The sequence below is a fragment of the Bactrocera tryoni genome, chromosome 2 (assembly GCF_016617805.1).
Source record: "Bactrocera tryoni isolate S06 chromosome 2, CSIRO_BtryS06_freeze2, whole genome shotgun sequence".
NCBI lineage: Eukaryota > Metazoa > Arthropoda > Insecta > Diptera > Tephritidae > Bactrocera > Bactrocera tryoni.
This window is the reverse complement of record NC_052500.1, coordinates 79581321-79602064: the sequence shown is the minus strand read 5'-3', so window position 1 is coordinate 79602064 and position 20744 is coordinate 79581321. Positions and strand designations below refer to the sequence as shown.

The 20744-nt window shown below is 36.4% G+C and overlaps 1 protein-coding gene across 2 annotated transcripts in view; it reads left to right on the top strand.

Annotated features, from left to right (window-relative positions):
• LOC120767798 (non-lysosomal glucosylceramidase) overlaps positions 1-20744 on the top strand; it is a 39297-nt gene that overhangs the window by 12029 nt on the left and 6524 nt on the right. For both annotated transcript variants that reach the window (XM_040094064.1, XM_040094063.1), the window contains exon 2: positions 16363-16632. In XM_040094064.1, the coding sequence (XP_039949998.1) occupies positions 16363-16632 (270 nt within the window). The remainder of the gene's footprint in view (positions 1-16362; positions 16633-20744) is intronic.

The following is a 20744-nucleotide window of genomic DNA, read 5'->3' as shown; positions in this document are numbered from 1 at the left end:
ATTTATGTATTTGAAAATATATGTACATATGTAACAAGCAATTGAAAAGTCCCCGGCCTACCATAGTAAAACACATGTTTTCATTTCAACATTGATCCCTTCAAAGGTGATACACTGATTATAGCGACCCTCCAACTTTTCGATACCATTTTTATAGTATTGACCTCTGTTTCAAAATAGGCCTCAAATAGGCGATCACTTCTGTATTAGACGAAAATTTCTTCCCAGCGAGTATTCTTTTGAGATCTGAGAACATGAAATAGTCGCTGACAGCCAGATCTGGAGCATACGGTAGATGCGGAAGCAATTCGAAACACAATTCATAGATTAATTTTCAGTTTTAGTACGGTGCATTGTCATAGCGAAACAGCACTTTCTTTTTCTTCAAATGCGGACGATTGTCAGCGATTTCGTCTTTTAAGCGCTCCAATAAAGCTATTTGTCGGGGCCATCACTTTTCAATTGTTATATACTGGTAAAAAAACATATATTTTGCTTGCAACAAAATTTCACCTTTTGTAATTATAGAGAGTGTGAAATTGTATTATAATCGAGGCTATAAAACAAGTATATCATTAATATTCTAAAATATTCCAAAAACTTCATTATAATTAATTAATACTGAATTTAATGCAACATATCGAACTATGCCTCGATTAGTCCTCTGATACTTAGTTCCTTTTGCTACTAGTGCTGGTCCACGCTTGTTGGTTTTCTTAATGTGTAACTCATTTGTGCCATAATCCCGACCTCTTTTTCGAACAGCTTCGCGCAAACAACACACTACACCCAAATAGTATGTCAACAAGGATGCAAGGAAGGAAGGTTTGGCCGGTCGGAAGGAATTCGAAGAGTACCACATCTCGATAATCGAATAAAACTTTAAACATAACCTTGATTTTTGACCTCCTTTGACGTTTTTTTTCGACTTGAGATCTCTTTGGTTTTTGGAACCAATCGTGCCCAAATGATCTTTTATAATGCTTTTCAATGAGCCTCCTGATATTCCAATGATGTCAATAAGATCTCTGAATATTAATTATATTTCTCAAACACCAATTCCCTTATTTTATTGACATATTGATCATCAGTTGATGGTGATGGCCGTCGTGTACGTGGTTCATCGTCCACGCTTTCTCGACCCTCTTTGAAGAATTTGTACCAATCCAACCCACTTCCTCGCGACAAACAATTATCACCGAAGGGCTTTTTCGGCACCAGATATTTGATTCCGCACTCAAAAGTTAATGGAACTTCTTTCTTCTCATCGTAAAAATCGGCGAATGCACTTCATATACTTCAGAAAGAAAAGCGTATATTAAACACTAATGATTGTTGTGATGCGAAATTTGGCACAGATGTCACTGACAGAAGTGTCAAGCTAAGAAAAAACATTTCGATGAATGGCTTTTCGTGGGCAATTTAAATCAAAAAGTCTTACCTTTTTTTGCCCACAGCAGTATCCAAGTTTCTATTAGTTAAAATTCTCTTCAGAACCTAACTCTGACTCAGGGGCGGATCCAGAGTAGAGTTTAGAGGGGTAACTATATAGTTTTGTTCTTGCAACTCAAAGTCCTTTTCTTCGAGGAGTGTTACTCATGATGAAAATAACTTTTAACTTTGGAGGAGGGGGAAGGGGGCGAACTCTCCGTAGTAACATCCCGACAGGCAATTTTTGTTGCTTGAAATTGCCAACTGGTCAACACTGAGCTGTATTTGGCATCCTCACATAAAGTTTGCACTGAACAGGGTATATTATGTGAATTTACGTGAAGTTTGTAACATTCAGAAGGAAACGCCGAATTCTCTATAAGGTATATAGTACATATACATATATAAGTGATCAGCGTGAGGTGAGCTGAGTCGATTTACCTATGTCCGCCTGTCGGTACATCAGGTTCCTCGAAGTCTCACATTTCTAATGTAATGTAATCCATTCTAGCTGGTGAAATTTCAAACAATTGTCTGCAAATTCGGTTCCAACATTTAGCCTTCTAGTTGTTGCAAAATGTATAATTACATTGGAAATATTTCCTAGAATCATAAAGTGCTGTTTACAATTATTTCTGAGTATTTTTGCAAGCAAGTAAGGCAGGGTTAGCTAAGGGTGTAACCTAGTAAGGGTAAGTTTTCAGTAGTTTCTAGCAAAACAGTTATATAAGGAGTCGGCGGAGTGTTACTAGGTTTCTCGTATTTTCACACTGTCGATAAGAGTTCTTATAACTAATACTTGCTCTGAGCGAATTTAGTTTTTGTAGTTTAAGTGGCTTAGGAGATGTTACATTAGCTTAGAGGGCGAGCCACGCCCACTTTTTCAAACATATTATCCCACAGGTTTTCTAGCTATTACGATGCTCTTTGTCAAATTACAGTTCTATGACACTTTTTAGATTTTTGTTTAATGTGGTTTTGTGGGCGTGGCAGTGGTCCGATTGCGCCTAGCTACGAACTCATACTCACTTTTTTTTGCCGAGGAACACGTGCACCAGGTTTCTTTACGATATCTACAATTATACTCAAGTTACATCATGCTCAGCCAGACGGACTCGCCCGAAATTCAACTCGTCACTTTACTTCATCCTGACCATTTATATATATACATATATGTATATATATACATATATATATATATCCATTTCAATTAGCTTTAGCTGACACAAACAACAGTTAGGTACACACACATATGTACGTAGTACAAAACTGGACACCTTTATGTCTCATATTAATTCTAATCTATTTTACATGGTATTGGAACGAAAATAGTATGTCATAAATTATATCATCAAATCCTGAGCAATAAAAATTCCATATAAATAAACAATTCCGTGAACTTCGATATCAAAGTTGTTAATGAAACCTATAAATAAATGCAATGGTTGATTGGTTGGCAGATTTATTGCTAAACCCACTCATTTCCAATCAGAAGCTATTTGCCGACACACCCTGTACTGTTAACTTCGCTTGCACTTCTCAGCAAGTTCACTGTAACTTGTAGAATGCATTTTCGTTAAGTACAATATTTATTTTTAACATTGGCTGGAATTTATTCATACACGTTTGTACATATGTATGTGTGTAAGTGTCGTTACCGCATGCATTACTCAATATGTATTGTGTGTGCGTACAAAATCACTGCCCAAAATGGTGTTGCGGCGGCGCCAATGGCGAATGGCGGGACACACCTTAATGTACTTTGTCAACAGCTGGCGGCATAATGGACTTGGTGGGTTATTTATAAAATTGCATCAAATTACGCATTTTGTTTGCGAAGAACATGCATGCTCACACGCATATACAGCGATGTGCCTATTAAGAGGAACGATTTGAAAAATGAAAAGAAATAATAGAATTATTAATTTAAATATTGTTTTATTACAAAATGACTTAGAAATAATGAATAATCTTTTTACACTTTTTTCTTGTGGCTTACTATTTATAAACGAAAATCTGGCAATGCAAATTAAAAAAAGAAAACAGAAATGCTTTTTTTTAGCTTAATTGATCAATAATTATTATCAACTAGTTTTTTTAACAAAAAACATCTGATCAAAATTGACCCGGACTGACAAAAAAAAAACTTTCATGAATTTAAATACAATTCCTTATTATTGTCTTCGAAATAGGCTCCTCAGGCAATACAATAATATGTCAATACTTACAGATGGTCTTCACTAGATTGTTGTACAATTTCGATGTCATATTCAAAAACCCACGTCTACTCGGCGCCCAAATATGGGAGAAAGCCCTCGAAATCAAATCGTATCGACGCGGCCTATTTTCCACGTAGTACACCATATGCGCATTAAGAGTATGCTCTGCGTTTCGTACGGTATCTGAAGATGCTGCCCTATTAATTGCGTGATTACCCTTAGTCAAAGAGCTCACGTACCCTCCGAGCTCATGTATCACCCCGTAGAGCCCAAAATGAGAAAGGCAGAGCAGATACGGTGAAGAGCTGGCAAAAAAGATGGGAAGACAGCCGAAATGGTCGCTGGACATTCTGACTAATCCCCAACATAGAACTATGGCTAAATAGATCGCACGGTGAAGTCGATTTTCACCTAACCCAAATTCTCACTGAACACGGCTGTTTCAAATCATACGAATGTGAAACAATTCAAACACGAAGGCAACGATATACATATATAGTATTATTGCGGAGGCGAGAAGATCGAGAATGTGGAGCACACAATGTTTCATTGCACGAAATAGGACGAACACGCATTCGGGATAGACCCATCCCCAGAAAATCTAGTGTTCCAAATGGAGGAATCACTAGATAAGTAGAAAGCTGTGTGCGAAGTAGCAACCAAAATAATGAAATACCAAAGAGCTGTAGAGCAACAACGAGGTAGGGCCAAGTAAATGCAGCTTGTTACTGAATACATTAGGTCCATCAGGTACATATGAGTAATACTCAACCTTCCTCCCAACGTAATATCTGACGGTGGTACCGTGGTATCGGTAAAAGACAGTAGGAGGTTTAGTTCAGATTGAAGTTCCATACTGACATGGCGTTCAAGCTTTCGAAAGTGTCCTGAGCAAAAATTAAACATTTGATGAATAAAGGGTTTTCAGTGTTGAACAAGTAAAAGCATTAACAAATCTCATACTCAAAACATTTACCAAAATATGGTGAGTCATTACATAAGATTACACGATGATTTTCAAGCACTATTTCATTAACTTCCGACTTTCACTGTAAGCTTTGTGCCCCTCAAATACTTATATTCGTCATAAAGTAGGCACCCCAAACCACTTCTGCAACGATTACCTGCCTGTGATTCCATCGGATACACTAAGTTTCAAGCAATCTGGTTGTTAATTCATTCTTTCAAGTAAAAATCGTGAGAAAAACGTTTGGCGTCGTAATTGTAATACACACTAATTGACTTATGGAGATCAAACTTTACACGAGCATAAAAAAGTTTGTACCAAACTAAGAATCGGCTCGGTTTGTGCCGAAATTTATATGGACTAGTCCGAGTCAAATTTGATCAGATGTTCAATATTAGAATCTTTTACACTGTTAAATTAATTACATTTCGTTACCTGCAAAAAAGTGAAAATGAAATGAAAAATGTTCAAAAAACGAAACAAGCAATTATCATCAATTTGTTCGACAGTTGCGATTAGAGGCAATGTTCACTACTAAATTCATCACTTAAATTGCATATCAACGCCAAAAATATATATTTTGTAAATAAATGCATTCAACTGTTTCATTATCAATATGATTATCTGCATCATGTCACAGTTAGATTATATAGATTACATGTCTCATAGATTAATCTATACATTAGTTTTATGGCCGTATAATTATCTGTCTTTATGTCATTTGCTGATAAACACTTTTTTCTATTTTTGTCAGCACGCGCCCAGCTTATTAATGACTGGCATTTATACATTTATATATTATAAATGATATTTTATTGTTATGGTTCTTGTATTCATATACATATGTACATTAAGTGGGTATGTATGAATGATCGCTTGGAGAACTTGAACTCTTATTTTCACAGAGAGTATTCTTTGTGGCTAGCCTGCTTGAAATTGATGGCAGAATTATATTATTCGGAAGTAAAAAATTAGATTAGCATAGAACTTCTTCCATTTTTTTCTGAGTGTTGGACCAAACAATTTTTTTCGGGAGAATTAGTCCATTGTAAAAAGTAATAAAAGTAAAGTTTCTCAAAGTTAATATAATTATAATATTTACCCCAAAAAGTAAAAAAAATGTAAACCATGCATGTTTTCCTCTCATTTGAATGGCGTGTAACATTTTTTGGTCTAGTAAAATTTCGATGCCGTGCCAATATCGAAAAAAAAAATATTTTTTCGAAAACCCAAGTATAATAATTTAATTATTAATAATAATAATTTAGTATTATTGAGCTATGAATTCTTTGATGCTTATCAATAAAATTTACAAGCTTGTGGCTTCTAGAGTAAAATATTGTATATAATAACTGTAATAATATTTCAATGTTTTCGATGTATATGAACAGTATTAAAATAAAAAAATCGATAATTTGATTTAAAAATACGTATATCGATAATTTTTAAATTGATCGATAATTAAGTAAATAATTTATAACACTCTCCAAAACAAATTTTCGATAATTTTCATTAGAGACTCATTTTCTGTAGAGACTAAAATTTTCAATACGATAACCATAATATTTGTGAAATTTCAGTTTGTTCTTCATGTACACAATACAAAACTACATACATGTATATATTTAAATCGATGATTTTGTTCAACGAATATATCGATAATTTTTAATTTTTTCGATAATTGAGACCTTATATCTACACATGTAATTGTTCGTCTTCTACATATTCAAGACGAAAAGTACATACAATAGTATTGAAATTTCAGCTTCTTCTTCAAATATAACTATAAATAGATTTAAAAAAAGAGCGATATTTTTTTTCAAAAAATATATCGATAGCTTTTAACTTGGTCGATAATTGAGTTGGGTTTGTTGTAAAAAATATATCGTTAATTTTTTATTTTAGAGAATAAAATATTGCAATGATAATTATAAAAGTAATACAATTCCTCTTTGTTCTTAATCTACATATTTGCAAGCAGAATTAAATTAAATTAAAATTAGTTTAAAAAATATATCGATAATATTTTAATTTGTCTACAATTTGTTTCTTATATCAAATTTATATAGTATAGAAAAAGAAAAAAACGATAAATTTGTTTTAAAATAATCGATATTTTTTAAATTGTCGTTAATTTAGCCCTGATATCAATACTTTAAATTCTCTGGTGGCCTAAAGTAGCACAAATTTTTTCAACTTTTTAATTATTATGCCAATTAATCACCAAAAATCGATATGCTTTTTCGACAACTATCGATAACGTGGTATTATCTGTTTTATTTTAAATTACTTCTGAGTTCGGGAAAAAAATTTTGATGCAACTATTACGCATAGACATCAGTTCTCCCACATTCATCGAAAAAAAGCAAATTTTAGTTCCAAATACTTGTACGAGTATCTCTTTTCTACTAGTAATCTTATATAGCATCGCTTTATCTTTCAACCAAAACTTGACTACAATAAAATTTTTAACAAAAAATGGCGCCACATTCGAACATCATCAGCTTGTACTAGAACTTAAATAAAATAATAAATACTTTCGTTTCACGTCGGAGTATCAAGAATTTATGTGACAATTCCTCGAAATTGTTGACTTTGTAGCGGCAGAAGTATTTACAAAGATTTTGAGTAAATAGTCCTTAGCCTAAAAAAAATCTGAGTCTGTTCTGCTTACGTAGACCAACAGGAATGAATACCTCCTCTGTTATACAAACCACAGGTTTCTTGATTCTATCCCGCCGAATTTTTTCGATTATTGTCCAAGGGAATCCTTTCTGAAGTTTGTTGGTTACTGAGCTAAATTATCTGTAAATTGCCGTTAATTTTTTTTAGTAATGATAGCTAACAACCTCAGACCTCTTTAACACTTATCTCGAAGCCTAATCAGGCATTAAAAAGCGTACGTTCTCTTAAAAATGTTACTTTAAGAAAAGATTTAAGTTGATGGAAACATAGTTTTTCATCCGATTAAAACAAAATTTTGATATCAAAAACCTTTTTCGGTTCTAATTTCGCTTTTAGGAATTCTTAATCTTAGTGTATCATTAACTAGAATCCTTTCGTAATGATATGTTTACCTATTTTCTGATACTCTTCTTCTTAGTAATCTCATCTACCTTTGTTTTGAGATCCCACTACAGATGTGAGGTTATTCCCTATTATATTTTGACAATTACATGACATACAAACACACTTAACTGGTTCTTAGTGATTCATGTCCCCAAGTTCATGTAGTGCTTGAATATGCACCCTTTATTTAGTACATTAAATCCATATAATTCCACTAGATAAAATCAATTTGTGCATTTGAATTTTTAAATCCATTCAATTACCCCCGAATGGTTGACTCTCACAGCAAATGTTCTGCAATAATTTCATTTAATTTTTTTGATTGATAATTTAACTACGCAGTCACAGAGCTGCGTGATTTCAATGACCCGTTAATTGCGGCAATAACATTTGGGGTAATTGCCGTCAATTAAATTTTCGCTATATTTACTGTTATGTTTGTGTATGCGTCGAGTTTGCTAATGATTGCCAATCTGATTATATTTCTATATGCTCATATGCAAGTGTATATACTTGAACAAATTTATGATGTTTTCCGAATTTAATCGAAATCTGTTTATATGGAACATGTGTTTTATGGTCACAGGTAGTTTTATAACAAACATATAAACTAATAAAAGTAATGACATGGGATATAAGAGATTAGGTTTGGTTATGTCATCGGGCTGATATTTGTAAAACTAAAAACTGGTTCGCTTTCATATCTAGAACATCTAAAACTGATCAAAAAAGCTAGCTCCACAGGATCTCACACGAGATCCACAGACAGCCATTGTTAGTATGTAAGACGCCATCGGAACACCGACTCGTTTCCAGTTTGATGAGTTGGAGCTTAGAGCGGACTTTCTTGTGAGCTCATCAGTTATGAGGTTTCCAGCCATTCCGCTGTAACTAGGCACCCAAATGGGTCTGATATCGAAATAACTTAACAATATTGCTACACGACTTGCGACATGACGCGACTAAAACTTACAAATCCAAACGAGGTTAGATCTCCGGAAATACAGTCCTTGGCCGGATAAACCCGAGTCAATTCTGGTAACGTAAAACTGGCTGTTGTGGGACTCGACGCTGACATATCAAAAGCCTGGCTGTAAGAAATGAACCACGACATGACGCGACTAATCCAAACGAGGTTAGATCTCCGGAAGTACAGTTCTTGACCGGATAAACCCGGTTCAATTCCGCAAACGTAGAACAGCTGTTGTGGGACTCGACGCTGACATATCAAACAAATGTGCAACGAATCCCCGCATGACACTAGCCACCTCTTTGCATGTTCTGCTAAATCTACACATCTAACACCCCTCTCTCTATGGTCCGACCCAGTCGAAATAGCACGATAACCTCGAGGACAACTTATCTAATCCTTACCATCCTAACAGGGATTAGGTATCAGTTACAACAACAACAACATGACGTGACTGGAAGAGTTGTTCACGGCTTTCTGAAATGCGGATCCCTATTAGTGTTTTTAAGATTCCTAAAAAATCTAGTATTGGAAGTACTACGCCCAAGCCGTCCTATGATCAGAGATCGATTGGTTATTAAGAACCTTCCAATTTGTGAACAATCATGAAGTTGTGAGCTTTTTCGCTTTTACAAATGAATAGATATACGCTACAAACAAAAAGTTACTCACGTCTGGCTCGAGTTCGAGCTTGCGTCCGAGTCCATTATGATGAGAAGAGCCAGGTGAACCTCTGCCCTAATCGTCCTCAGCAACTCTGGAGGTGTTTTCACCTCTTCGTCAAGCGGCATATAGGTTAATACTAACCTAAGTTATCCCGATTCCACCTGTATTATTGGTTCTCAACATCTTATTACTTCTTGTCCTTAACCCAGAGATATCACTGGTATTCAACCGCGACTCCTGAATTAGCACAACGGCGGCTTTGTCTCCTACCAGGGAACACATGATATTAGAAAGTGGTTAATCTGAAAGATCTTTACACCCAGTCTCCTCTTCATTAGTGCGAATACTCCACCACCATCATTTGTGGTCCTCGAACGGCAGCTCGTGGACTTATCCATCCATCGACGGTCCGCATTTAGTGTCCAACGCGTCCAAAGAGACTTGATCGATATCCACGACTGTTTTTTCCTCGCCTATCTTCTTCACCCTCGCTCCTGGAGTCTGAGATCATCATCTTTAGCGATGGTTGAGAGGATCGGAAGCACTACACTCTCGAAGCCTTTGTTAGTGGCCCCTTAGTGTCGAGTGTAAAGAATAAATAATGACAAATCTTTTTTATTTTATTGCATATTTTTAATTTAATATAATTTTGGTTTATTTGGTTTTAGTAATGAAATATCGCAAGATTATTTTTTCAGAGCTCACATTCGCAAACGTTGACCCCTTTGGCGCCAGTTTGGTCTGCCTCTAATTAGCCAAGAAAAAGGTCCCTAAGTGTTGAGTCTATCATTTATTACAAAGCACCACAGAAAAGGCAAACATAATTCATGCTTTTCAATAAAATGGCGCAAGCGTGTTCAAAAAGTGACTTAATTAATGTATATACATAGCATACAATTAGGCGCTAAAACGCACTCAAGCCCATAGTGGTCATGCAAAGTAATGCTCGACTGCTTTTAGGCGCAAATGGCAGGCAAGGCGAACTAAATTCATTTGAGTTCATTTAATTTAGTCCTATAAGAAATGTTGAACCTGCGCCTTTTTATATATTTTTCATACCCCTCCACGACTCCCTTATATTTTTATGTTTGTATACTTGTGTATCTGCAGGCATGGGTCGCTAGTACACACAACCCGCTGTGTTAATATTTTACTGTCATCATAACGGCACTTAAAGCTGGCACTGCATATGCGTTATGGCATGGTTATGCTCACCATCTTCACCGAGTATCTTCGCTACGCCCGTGTCGCACTGCCTTTGTCTATCGCTCACATTGAATTAAGTAAAAACACTTGTGACAAGTGCTTTTTAATGTGGCTTCATCCGTCGCAGCGCCCTTTTCTCAATTGCAATCACTCAGCAACGTCAACGATGATGACTCGACAGGCTTGAAAAAATTTCGCTGACATTTGCAGATTTGTTGGCAAATTGTTTTCCTTTTTTCTGCTTTGCATATTTTTCCATATTTATATGCAGAGTTGCATTTACGGTTGGGTTGTTCTGCTAATTTATTCTGTATAAATATAGCTCTGTGTTGTCGCCGTAGTCGTCGAAGACTGTCTCTAAGCTCTTCACAAACTTTGCAATGACTTCAGATTGCAATGCTGATAAGAGAATATTTATTTTTAAATTTTATTTTTTTTTATACTCTGGACAAGATATTTTAAGTTTGCCACAAAGTTTGCAACACCCCGAAGGAAACGTGGAAGATCTTATAAAATATCTATGTAATTGATCAGCATGACGAGTTGAGTCGATTTAGCCTTATCTGCCTATCCGTCTATACTGTCCGTATATACTTGAACTAGTTCCTCAGTTTTCGAGATATCGTTCTAAAAATTTGAACACGTCCTTTTCTCCACAAGAAGTTGCCGGCACCGTCGATATCAGACCACTGTAGCATAAAGCTGCCATACAAACTGAACGTCGGAATCATGTTCTTGTAAGGACTTTTGGTATTAAGCTTCGGTGCAGCCGAAGTTAACGCTTCTTCTTATTTTGTGGCATATTTTTGCATTTTAATCGCTAAGTGGCGTTTACCAAGTGCATTTACGTGATTAATTGATTATGGATTTTCCCTTTTGCTTACTTTTATTGATTGCCAATTTGCTGAGATGTCTTAACATGTTTTCAATTACTCCGTTGAGTGAAAGGCCTTACAAATTCATTCACAGTGATTGAGTGGATGGAGATAACGGGTGATATAAGTAGAGGTATTTTTTTTAAAGGCATTTTTCGAGAGATCACGTGTGATTCGTGTCAAGCTGTCATGTTATTTTTGTTCAGTATGGTTCGGCGTCCAGCACCCAGTGAAGAAAATATAGCAGCCGTAGCTGAGAGTGAACACGAAGACCGTGAAGAGCCGATTCGGCGCCGTTCGCAGGAAGTCGGACTGACGTATGGAAATACTTGAGGCATTTTAGGTCGAGATCTTAAGTTAAAAGCATACAAAATACAGCTTGTGCAAGCACTAAAGCTGCTCGACCTTCTCAAGCAACATCGCTTCGCTTTTTAAGCTCTTGAAAAGTTCCAAGAAGATCCGACGTTTTCGAGCCAAATTTTGTTCAGCGATGAGCCCCATTTCTGGCTCAATGGGTATGCTAACAAGCAAAATTGCCGGTTTTGGGACAAAGAGCAACCTGAAGAGGTTCAAGAGCTGTCATTTCATCCAGAAAAACAACGGTTTGATGCGGTTTGTGGGCAGGTGGAATCATCGGTCCATATTTCTTCAAAAATGACGCCGGTGAAAACGTAACCGTCAATGGCAACCGTTATTACGCCATGTTGACCGACTATTTGATGCCAAAAATTGAAGCTCGTGATCTCGGCGACATTTGGTTTCAACAAGACGGCCCACTTCCCACACATCTCATCAATCAATAGATTTATTAAGAGAACACTTGGGTGAGCAGATAATTTCACGTTTTGGGCCAGTCGATTGGCCACCAAGATCGTGTGATATCACACCGTTCCTGTAGAGATATGAAAAGTATGACAATCCCGCTTCGATTCAAGCCTTGGAACAAAACATCAAGCGTGTCATACGCTAGTTATCAGTCGAAATGCTCGAACGAGTCATCGAAAATTGAACCCAACGGATGGTTCATCTGAGACGTAGCCGCGGCCAACATTTGAAAGAGATAATCTTCAAAAAATAAATGCCAAAGAATGTTCTTTCGAATGATAATAAACATCCGTCATTAAATTTGAAGTTTATGTTAAAAAAAAGTAGCGAACCTCGAAATGTCCCTTTATGTTATATATTATATGGAAGCTGGGTTTATTAGTAGAGCAATACCACATATTTTCCGCATTAAACTAAAATATATCGAATTTGTTTATTTTTGCTAATATATCTTACATATTGACCGATATATACAGTATAAAGTCGACCTGAAGTTTCGAATTCGTTTATTAAGTATACAGATATGAGGAAGAGTATTATTGGCCCCTCTCTTAGATATCAAAAACCTAAACAATACTTTTTTCACATTTTAAAATAAAAATTAAAAATTTTCCTATTAGTAGTACCTTTATTTCGGCCTAAAAATTATCACTGATTAAAGCAGATTCTTCTTTATACCTTGATTGAAGAAAGCCACATCTATTCCAAAGCTTAAATATTTCTCAAATGTTGTAGACACTTTACGTTACTAATTAAATGACATAGTTAAAAATTATTCACGCAACACCCAAAGGTTACTCATACGCCATGACAGCATTCCGAAATGCGATTAAGTTGTGAATGACTTCATCACTTGACTTAAGTACCGCTATGACCGTAGTTGCCAAACGTTTGCTCAAATGTAAGTGTGTCAACAATGTGAAAATTTTATAGCAACAACAAAAACACACTTTTACATATACCTATGTACATATATATACGAGCAACTGTGCGTTTGTTTTCCTCCCGCACGTGAACTTGTGCATTTCTATGGCCTCTACGTCTATGCAAGGTTTTATTTAAATTATGTCATACACATCCGTGAATTTGTAATGCCACAAGTGTGTATGAAGTGAATAAGAAATCTGCACAGTGTACGTCTCTTCAACGATTTCAGTGACCGTTAAAGGGTCGTGACACGACATTGCACTTGACAGTGCCGCCGAGAGACGCTTGGAAGTAGGCAAAGTGCTCATACGCTGACCTTAAAAGGCGTTTCCTGTGTATGTGTGTGAATAAAATTGTAACTGTATGCACATATGTACATATGTGTGTACTACTCAGAAATCAAAAAATTTAAATTATGAAATCACTTTCACTGTGACTTCTCTTACATTTTGTCTCGCACAAGTTGCAACATTTTAATCTTTTCCACTCTGCGGCCAAAATCCTTTAGGCAACGTTGTGTTTGTTTGGCTCTGCATTGCTCATAATTTATTTTTAACTGCATTTATGACATCATCTCACAATGGCAACTCACTTTGTGACCACACGCTGCTGCGCGCTTTCACTCACCATTTTCACCACCTACCTCATTATCCTTCCCGCACGTGTGCAAGTGAGCGAATAAAAAACGTTTGTGCGCGCTGTTGGAGCCTTTGTATAAATATGTATTATATACCGTTGTGTATACACAAATATTGGTTGTTGCCATGGTGCTTATTTCGGCCTTGTATGTGGGTATGGCTAAATTTTGGGCTCATATTTCAATTGATTTTTTTGTGGTGTGTTCTTTTCTCTAGTAATTAATTTGGCTTTAATTTAAGGAATAAATCTGAAATGTATGCACTTTTACAGACCTCATTTCGTTAATAACTTCACCCAGAGAATGGTGGTAAAAATTCTCGTGTAGAGAAAATCTAGCAAACACCATTCGGCAGGAAATCCCGAACATTCTGAGAGAGTATGCAAATATTTTCGAAATATCAGCAGGACCAATTGATGCTTCCAAGAGACTGTTATCTCAAACATCGACCATCGACACCATTATTCTCACGAAAACCTTTATCTCGTACACAAAGATAACTTCCGTCATGGGCTGTTCTGGTAGCGGCAGTAAGCATTCCCAAAATAATTTTGAGGAATCTGCTAAGTAGACAGTTTCTTTCCGAATAAATATTCTAGCCCCTTCCGGTTATGTAAACCCGACTGTCGTGAAAACGGTCATCATAGGCCGAACTCGTTTCGTTAACGTTTATCCAAACTACTCCGTGGAGAAAGCAATAAGTAATCGTGAAATTAATTAACGGTAGGCCATAGAAACAAGCTGTTTTGACGAGTTCAGACCATAGGGAGTGATAAGTTTTATGAGTTGGTTTCATTGAGCATTCGAAGAGCTGATAAGTGTGCATGCAGGACATAGGGCTTGTATGTCAGGTTCTGACATGTTTGTAGCTTCCTCGTCTGCGTTTCACTGCATCCATGCGACCATATTGGTGCGGCGCACATAGGTTTCTGCTAGTGCATACTGCGGCTAAAAATATAAGGAGTTGTCGCAGGACAATGACATTTGGTACATCATTGTTTTGGATTCCAATCAAGAAAAAAATGAAAAAATCAAAATCACGCCCCCTTTTTTACGCCCACCTCCCATATAAGGTGAAACTTAATTTTTGACCTACAGCACTGATTTTTGGTACATAGCATTTTTATGACATTATATATGTTGGTGTTAAATTTCAATAATATCCACCCACTTTTACGCCCACCTCCCATACAAACTAAATTCTCTTTTATCAAGTCTCTTTTAGCAACTTTTTTACATCTTCGTGACATTCTAATTTTTTTAATTTTATTTTAGTACGAAAAATGTTTTTGTACGGATCCGAAGACATTAATAAGTGATGCATCACATCTTCGTTAGTGGATATGCGTCCAATTCTTCTGGAATGATACATCCTATAGTTCCTGTAATCCTTGTTATATATATATTGCATACTTTTGGGCGGTAACTTGCCATTTGAGAGTATCTCATTGTTTTTTTCAAGAGGGGCAATTTGGGGCAGCTGAATTTTTTTTTATCGTTTAGCTGAGACTTCAGGCTTTAATTCGGTGTGTGTATGTCGACAGCGGTAGACAGCGCTAAAAAGATGCACCACTTTGAATTTGAAGAACATTGAAATTTTGACGTCCAAATTATGTTGTTCCACAATATTTTTTAAGTATTATTTTTTTTAATGGATTTTGATGCAAATTTTCTCTTTGATACATATTATAAATGAAAAATAATAATAAAGTTGAATTTCAATAGTTGTTTTATTGTATCAATGATTTGACTTTTGAGTAAATTTTTTGCTAATTTTGATGTTTTCCACATTCACCAACTTTGGGCAGTTCTGGACAAAAAACTAATGCAGATAGAATCCTAATACTTTGGGAAAATAATGTATAGATAGTTGGTAACAAACTGTGAAATTTTCATTCAAATCAGACAACATGCCATTTTTGAATTTCAGCCACGGAAACCCCAATGTGCGGCGTATTGAGGACCCGTCGACCGATTGTGTCCAGTTAGTGAACATGTTTGCTATGAATTTAGTAGGCGGCGCCGCTTCCAGCAGGTGACTGCAGAGAACAGAAACTGCTTAGAGAGATGTTTATTTATAGAGAGCTTGCGGCCCTCACCATGTAGAAGCTCGATGAGAGATATCCCGTTATTTGAAAAAGCTAAGATTTTAGGAGTGCTTATCGTCGGAATTTGACATCAGTGTCGAAAATATTGAGGTCCGGTCTGTACTTCTTCGTCCAGTTTTAAAAAAGCAATAAATTCCATTGTTCCATTCGCTTCCTTTACTCGTTTCGTCCTCGTCCGCGCTTCGTCATCCAATTGCTAACTCCAGAATTGGAATAAAAAATAGAAAATGTAATTATCAATACAAAATTTTTCAATTAAACAATTAGCAACCCTAGTATTTTACTACATTCAAGTGTGGAGTGCTCAATACGTTTTCTGCTATTATTTTGAATTTCACATAATATGGCAACGCTAATTTATTTTCCATATGAATTTAAGAATTATTTGCTATAAAAAAAATATCAAAATAAAAAGTTTGCTCTCACTAACTTACCACACTCTCTTTCACCCGTCCGCCACAGGTACTCCACCTACTATTGGAAGGTCTCTCGCGAAAATCGTCGCTGCTACATGGACTACTATTACACGGAGAACGGTAAACAAATTTATGGTGTGCCCTTGGGCGGCATTGGCGGCGGCACCATAGGGCGTGGCTTTGCCGGCGAATTTTGTCGCTTTCAGATGCGTCCCGGCATGTATGAGTACAATGTGGTGCAGGCGAATCAATTCATAGTGACAATCAAAGACGCCAAGAATTGCACAATATTTCAAAGTTTGCTCTCGAAGCTCAGGTAAGTGACAAGCTGACAAGCTAAAATAATTATTCCCAGTAAAATGTAATTAAATACCAACATGCATGTGATGTAACTAAATCGCCTGAATCCCTAACTCCACTAACCTTGGTGAGCTTCCTCAAAACGGACATGAAAATACTTCTATGTGATATTTCTATGTAATCATTTGTACGGTACTATTGTTGAAAGTAATCAAAAGCGATTTGACCTCAATTTGCGCTGTAATGCTACTGACATACTCACACATTTGCTATTTACTCACACGTTCAAGCCTTATGTATGTCTCGAGTATTAGAATTCTACATTCATTAAGCTGTTCGAACATGTTATCACATTTTTTTATTTGTTCGCCCACATTTCCTGTCACGATTTGTCACCATTCGCCATACGTGTCCGTTATGTACTTATGTACTTCTTTTGTGTATATAAGTTTGTTTATATTTGTATTTATTTGTTCGTCATTTGGCGTCCTTATAGTCACGTTGCATGTGCCACATACTCCTTAAAGTTCAACTTTTCTATCGAGAATTTGTTTCGAATCGAACTCATCAGGTTTTTGGTACAATATTCATGAATCATGAATATTCAGGAATCAATATACATACTTATATGTATATACTTGTATTTCTGTTTACAATCTATTTTATTTATTTGTTTGTTGTTATTATTATACCTTTTCACGCCACAAAGTCGTAAATTTCAATTTAAGTTCATAAAAATTAAACTCCAATCTTGTAGCGTGTGACCTAACGGTAAATGCATAAAAAAAGTTTGACATTACATAAATTCCTTATTTTTTAGGTTATATTTCCCTTCCGCCTTTTTGTCCTTTCAATTTCGCGGCTATGTATAAAGCGCTACAGAGCTCGTATCTGGCAATGCTATATATCTTTGAAAGGTCTTGACATAACCTACAAAACGAAGTTATGCATGATTAGTGGGGATATTGCGATCAACAGTTATAGACGTGTAAACATGGAGTTCAATAACTCCGAAATTCGCGCTTTTTTTAAGTTTTCCTTCGTTAAAGAAAAATCCGCTAGAGAAACGTTCCCTGAGATTAATGGTGTTTTGGGGGATGGTACTCTATCACTTCGAACTGCGGAGGAATGGTTTCGACGATTCAGAGCGGGTGAAAACGGCACCATGGATAAGCTAGCCGGCGGAAGACCTGTGACAACGAATACCGACCAAATCATGGAAAACATCGAGTCAGGACGGCATGTGGCATCTCGTGACATCGCCCAGAAGATGGGAGTTAGTCACCAAACCATTTTGAACCATCTGCAGAAGCCTGGATACACAAAAAAGCTTGATGTTTGGGTGCTGCATGATTTTACGCAAAACAGCCTTCTGGACCGAATCAACGCCTGCGATATGCTGCTGAAACGAAACAAACTCGATCCATTTTTGAAGCGAATGGTGACTGGCGACAAAAAATGAATCACATACGACAATATCAAGTGAAAACGGTCGTGGTCAAAGGCCGGTAAATCTTCCCAAACAGTGGCCAAGCCGGGATTGACGGCCGGAAGGTTTTGCTGTGTGTTTGGTGGAATTGGAAGTGAATCGTCCACTATCATCTACTGCGAACAAATGGACCGCTTGAAGCAGGCGATAGACCAGAAGCGTCCAGAATTGGCCAACAGGAATGGTGTAGTGTTCCACCAGGGCAACGCCATACCACACACTTCGTTGATGACTCGTCAGAAGAAACGGGAGCTCGGATGGGAGGTTTTATCGCATCCACCATATAGCCCGGACGTAGTGCCAAGTGATTACCACCTGTTCCTGTCCATGGCGAACGCCCTTGTTTGTGTAAATTGAACTCAAAATGGGTTTGTAAAAAGTGGCTGCCCGAGTTCTTCGCAAATAAGGAGAGGGGCTTCTACGAGGGGGGTATTATGAAGTTGCCGTCTAGATGGAAACAGATTATCGAACGAAACGGCGCATATTTGAACTAAATCCAATTACTGTAACTTTATCATAACTTAATGCTAGCTTTCTTTTATTTCAAATAATAACTAGAATTATAAGCGATTATTGTGGTAATGACTCATAGGGTGTGTGACTCGGCTACAATTCAACTTTTTGGCGCCTGAGTGTAGGCCAACATTTTTTCTGCTATATTTCTGAATTAATAGCTAAAGCAAGAACATTATAATTTTAATGTTTCTAAACTTTTCAGTCGAAATTTAAAATTTACAACCTAAACCGCAGAGAGTAATGGAGATGGCCCCAAAATATGTTATAAGAAAACAGGACTTTGCTTAAACAGTAATCAAAACTAAATTTGCATATTTTTCGGCTGATATGATAATTTATTTATTTTATTCACATTAAAGGCTTAGGCTCTACTATACTTAGGAAAATATGCTTTTAATTAGTACTCTATCGCATTAGTACCGCAGAGGTTGGTTTTAGTCGGCGCATTTTTACTCTAGTCCGTACTTAAAGGGCACCCCTTTGTTGGCGACCTAAATTAAGACAATTTTCTGGAATTAAGAAAGAAACTGCTGCTTGAATTGTTTTAAAAAATAAAGAGCATATATATTTCTATTTTAAAAATACACAGCAAAATGTTTATACGTTTTGCGAGTTGCTGCAGTGATTCTGGCATTATCCATTGGTAAAACCTAACAATAGAAATCTCTACTAGAAGATTTTCTCCGCACAATGACCTATGGTCGAAGAAAATTACAAAATGGCGATGGTATTAAAAAAAAATTAATTTTACCCAAAACTTTAGTCAGTTTTGCCCTGCTAAAATTCGATTTTTTATCCGATCAAAAAACTGGTACCTTATTGTATGGAAAACTATATACCTATAAATGAACTGAGCGGCTATACTTTGTAGAAGGCTGTAACACAAAAACTATTTGTTTCTTTCTCATTTTTTATGTCAACCTTCTTTATGTATTCGTCCATTTAGACCGCGGTCTTCTCTTTGGTTTAGTTGTGAATGCTGTGTTCTCCACAATTTTCTTCTGGGTTCTCTGGTTGTCCATTCTCGTTACATGGTCGAGCCAACTTTACTATACTCGTACTCTAAACGTTCGAGAATAAATGTTTTGGAATGTCATATGAAAGCAGTGTATCCTGTCTTATTAGTCTGACTTTATTCCAATAATTTCCCAAAATACTAAATACATATATCTATGTATAGTATGTGCCATATAAAAATTACTCGCATATGTAGTTACATCTACATATGTATGTATGTATACATCCATAGATATAATAAAATTGGTAGCACGCCCAGTCAAGGCAAGTAAAAGTTTGCTTTGCAATAAACGTGCAAGCACTAACTAAACTTTACAACATTTTCACTAATGAAATGGCGCAAGCTAAATATGTAAACAATATAGGTAGCAACATGTTGGCACCTACATACGTAATATGTTGCCACACCTAACAGATACCAAAACTTGGCCATTCAATTAGCACTTGGTCTTGCAATTAAACAACATGCAAGCTAGCAAATAACTGATACTGCATTGAAGATATAGTTATATAGGTACGCATAGATAAATTTGACGCTAAAAATTAAATCAGGTACTGAAATTTTTAACCAACATATAAAAACAAAATATGCAGTATTTGAATACAAATCTTCATTATAGCCTTAAAAGAAAGTCCTGAGCCAACTGAAGCATGTCAACACTGAATCCAATTTTCCAAACCCATCTTCCAAGCCTTGGCTGGGTTGGAGTTCAGTGCCCTCAGCAAATGGTCTTTAGTGTTCAGTTAGAGTTGCCTGAACTCATGGCGCGTTCCCCGAAGCATATTTTTTTTAGCAAAAAGCCACAAAGAATAGTAACATCTGGCGAATACTGTGGCTCAACGATGACTCTCGTATCATGTTTAGCCATAAATTCAGCCATAAACATGACAGAATGTGACGGCGCATTATAATGATAAAAAATCCATAAATCCATCCACAAAATCGGTTGTTCATAAAGAACTGTCATAACGCCTCAAAACAGACAGATGGTATTTCTTATTGGAAAAGAAAACTGCGAGCATAACTTTGATTATTGACCGACTTTGACGCGGTTTTATCGATTTTGACTCAGTTTTGGAGTTCAAATTTCACAAGAAGGTTATAG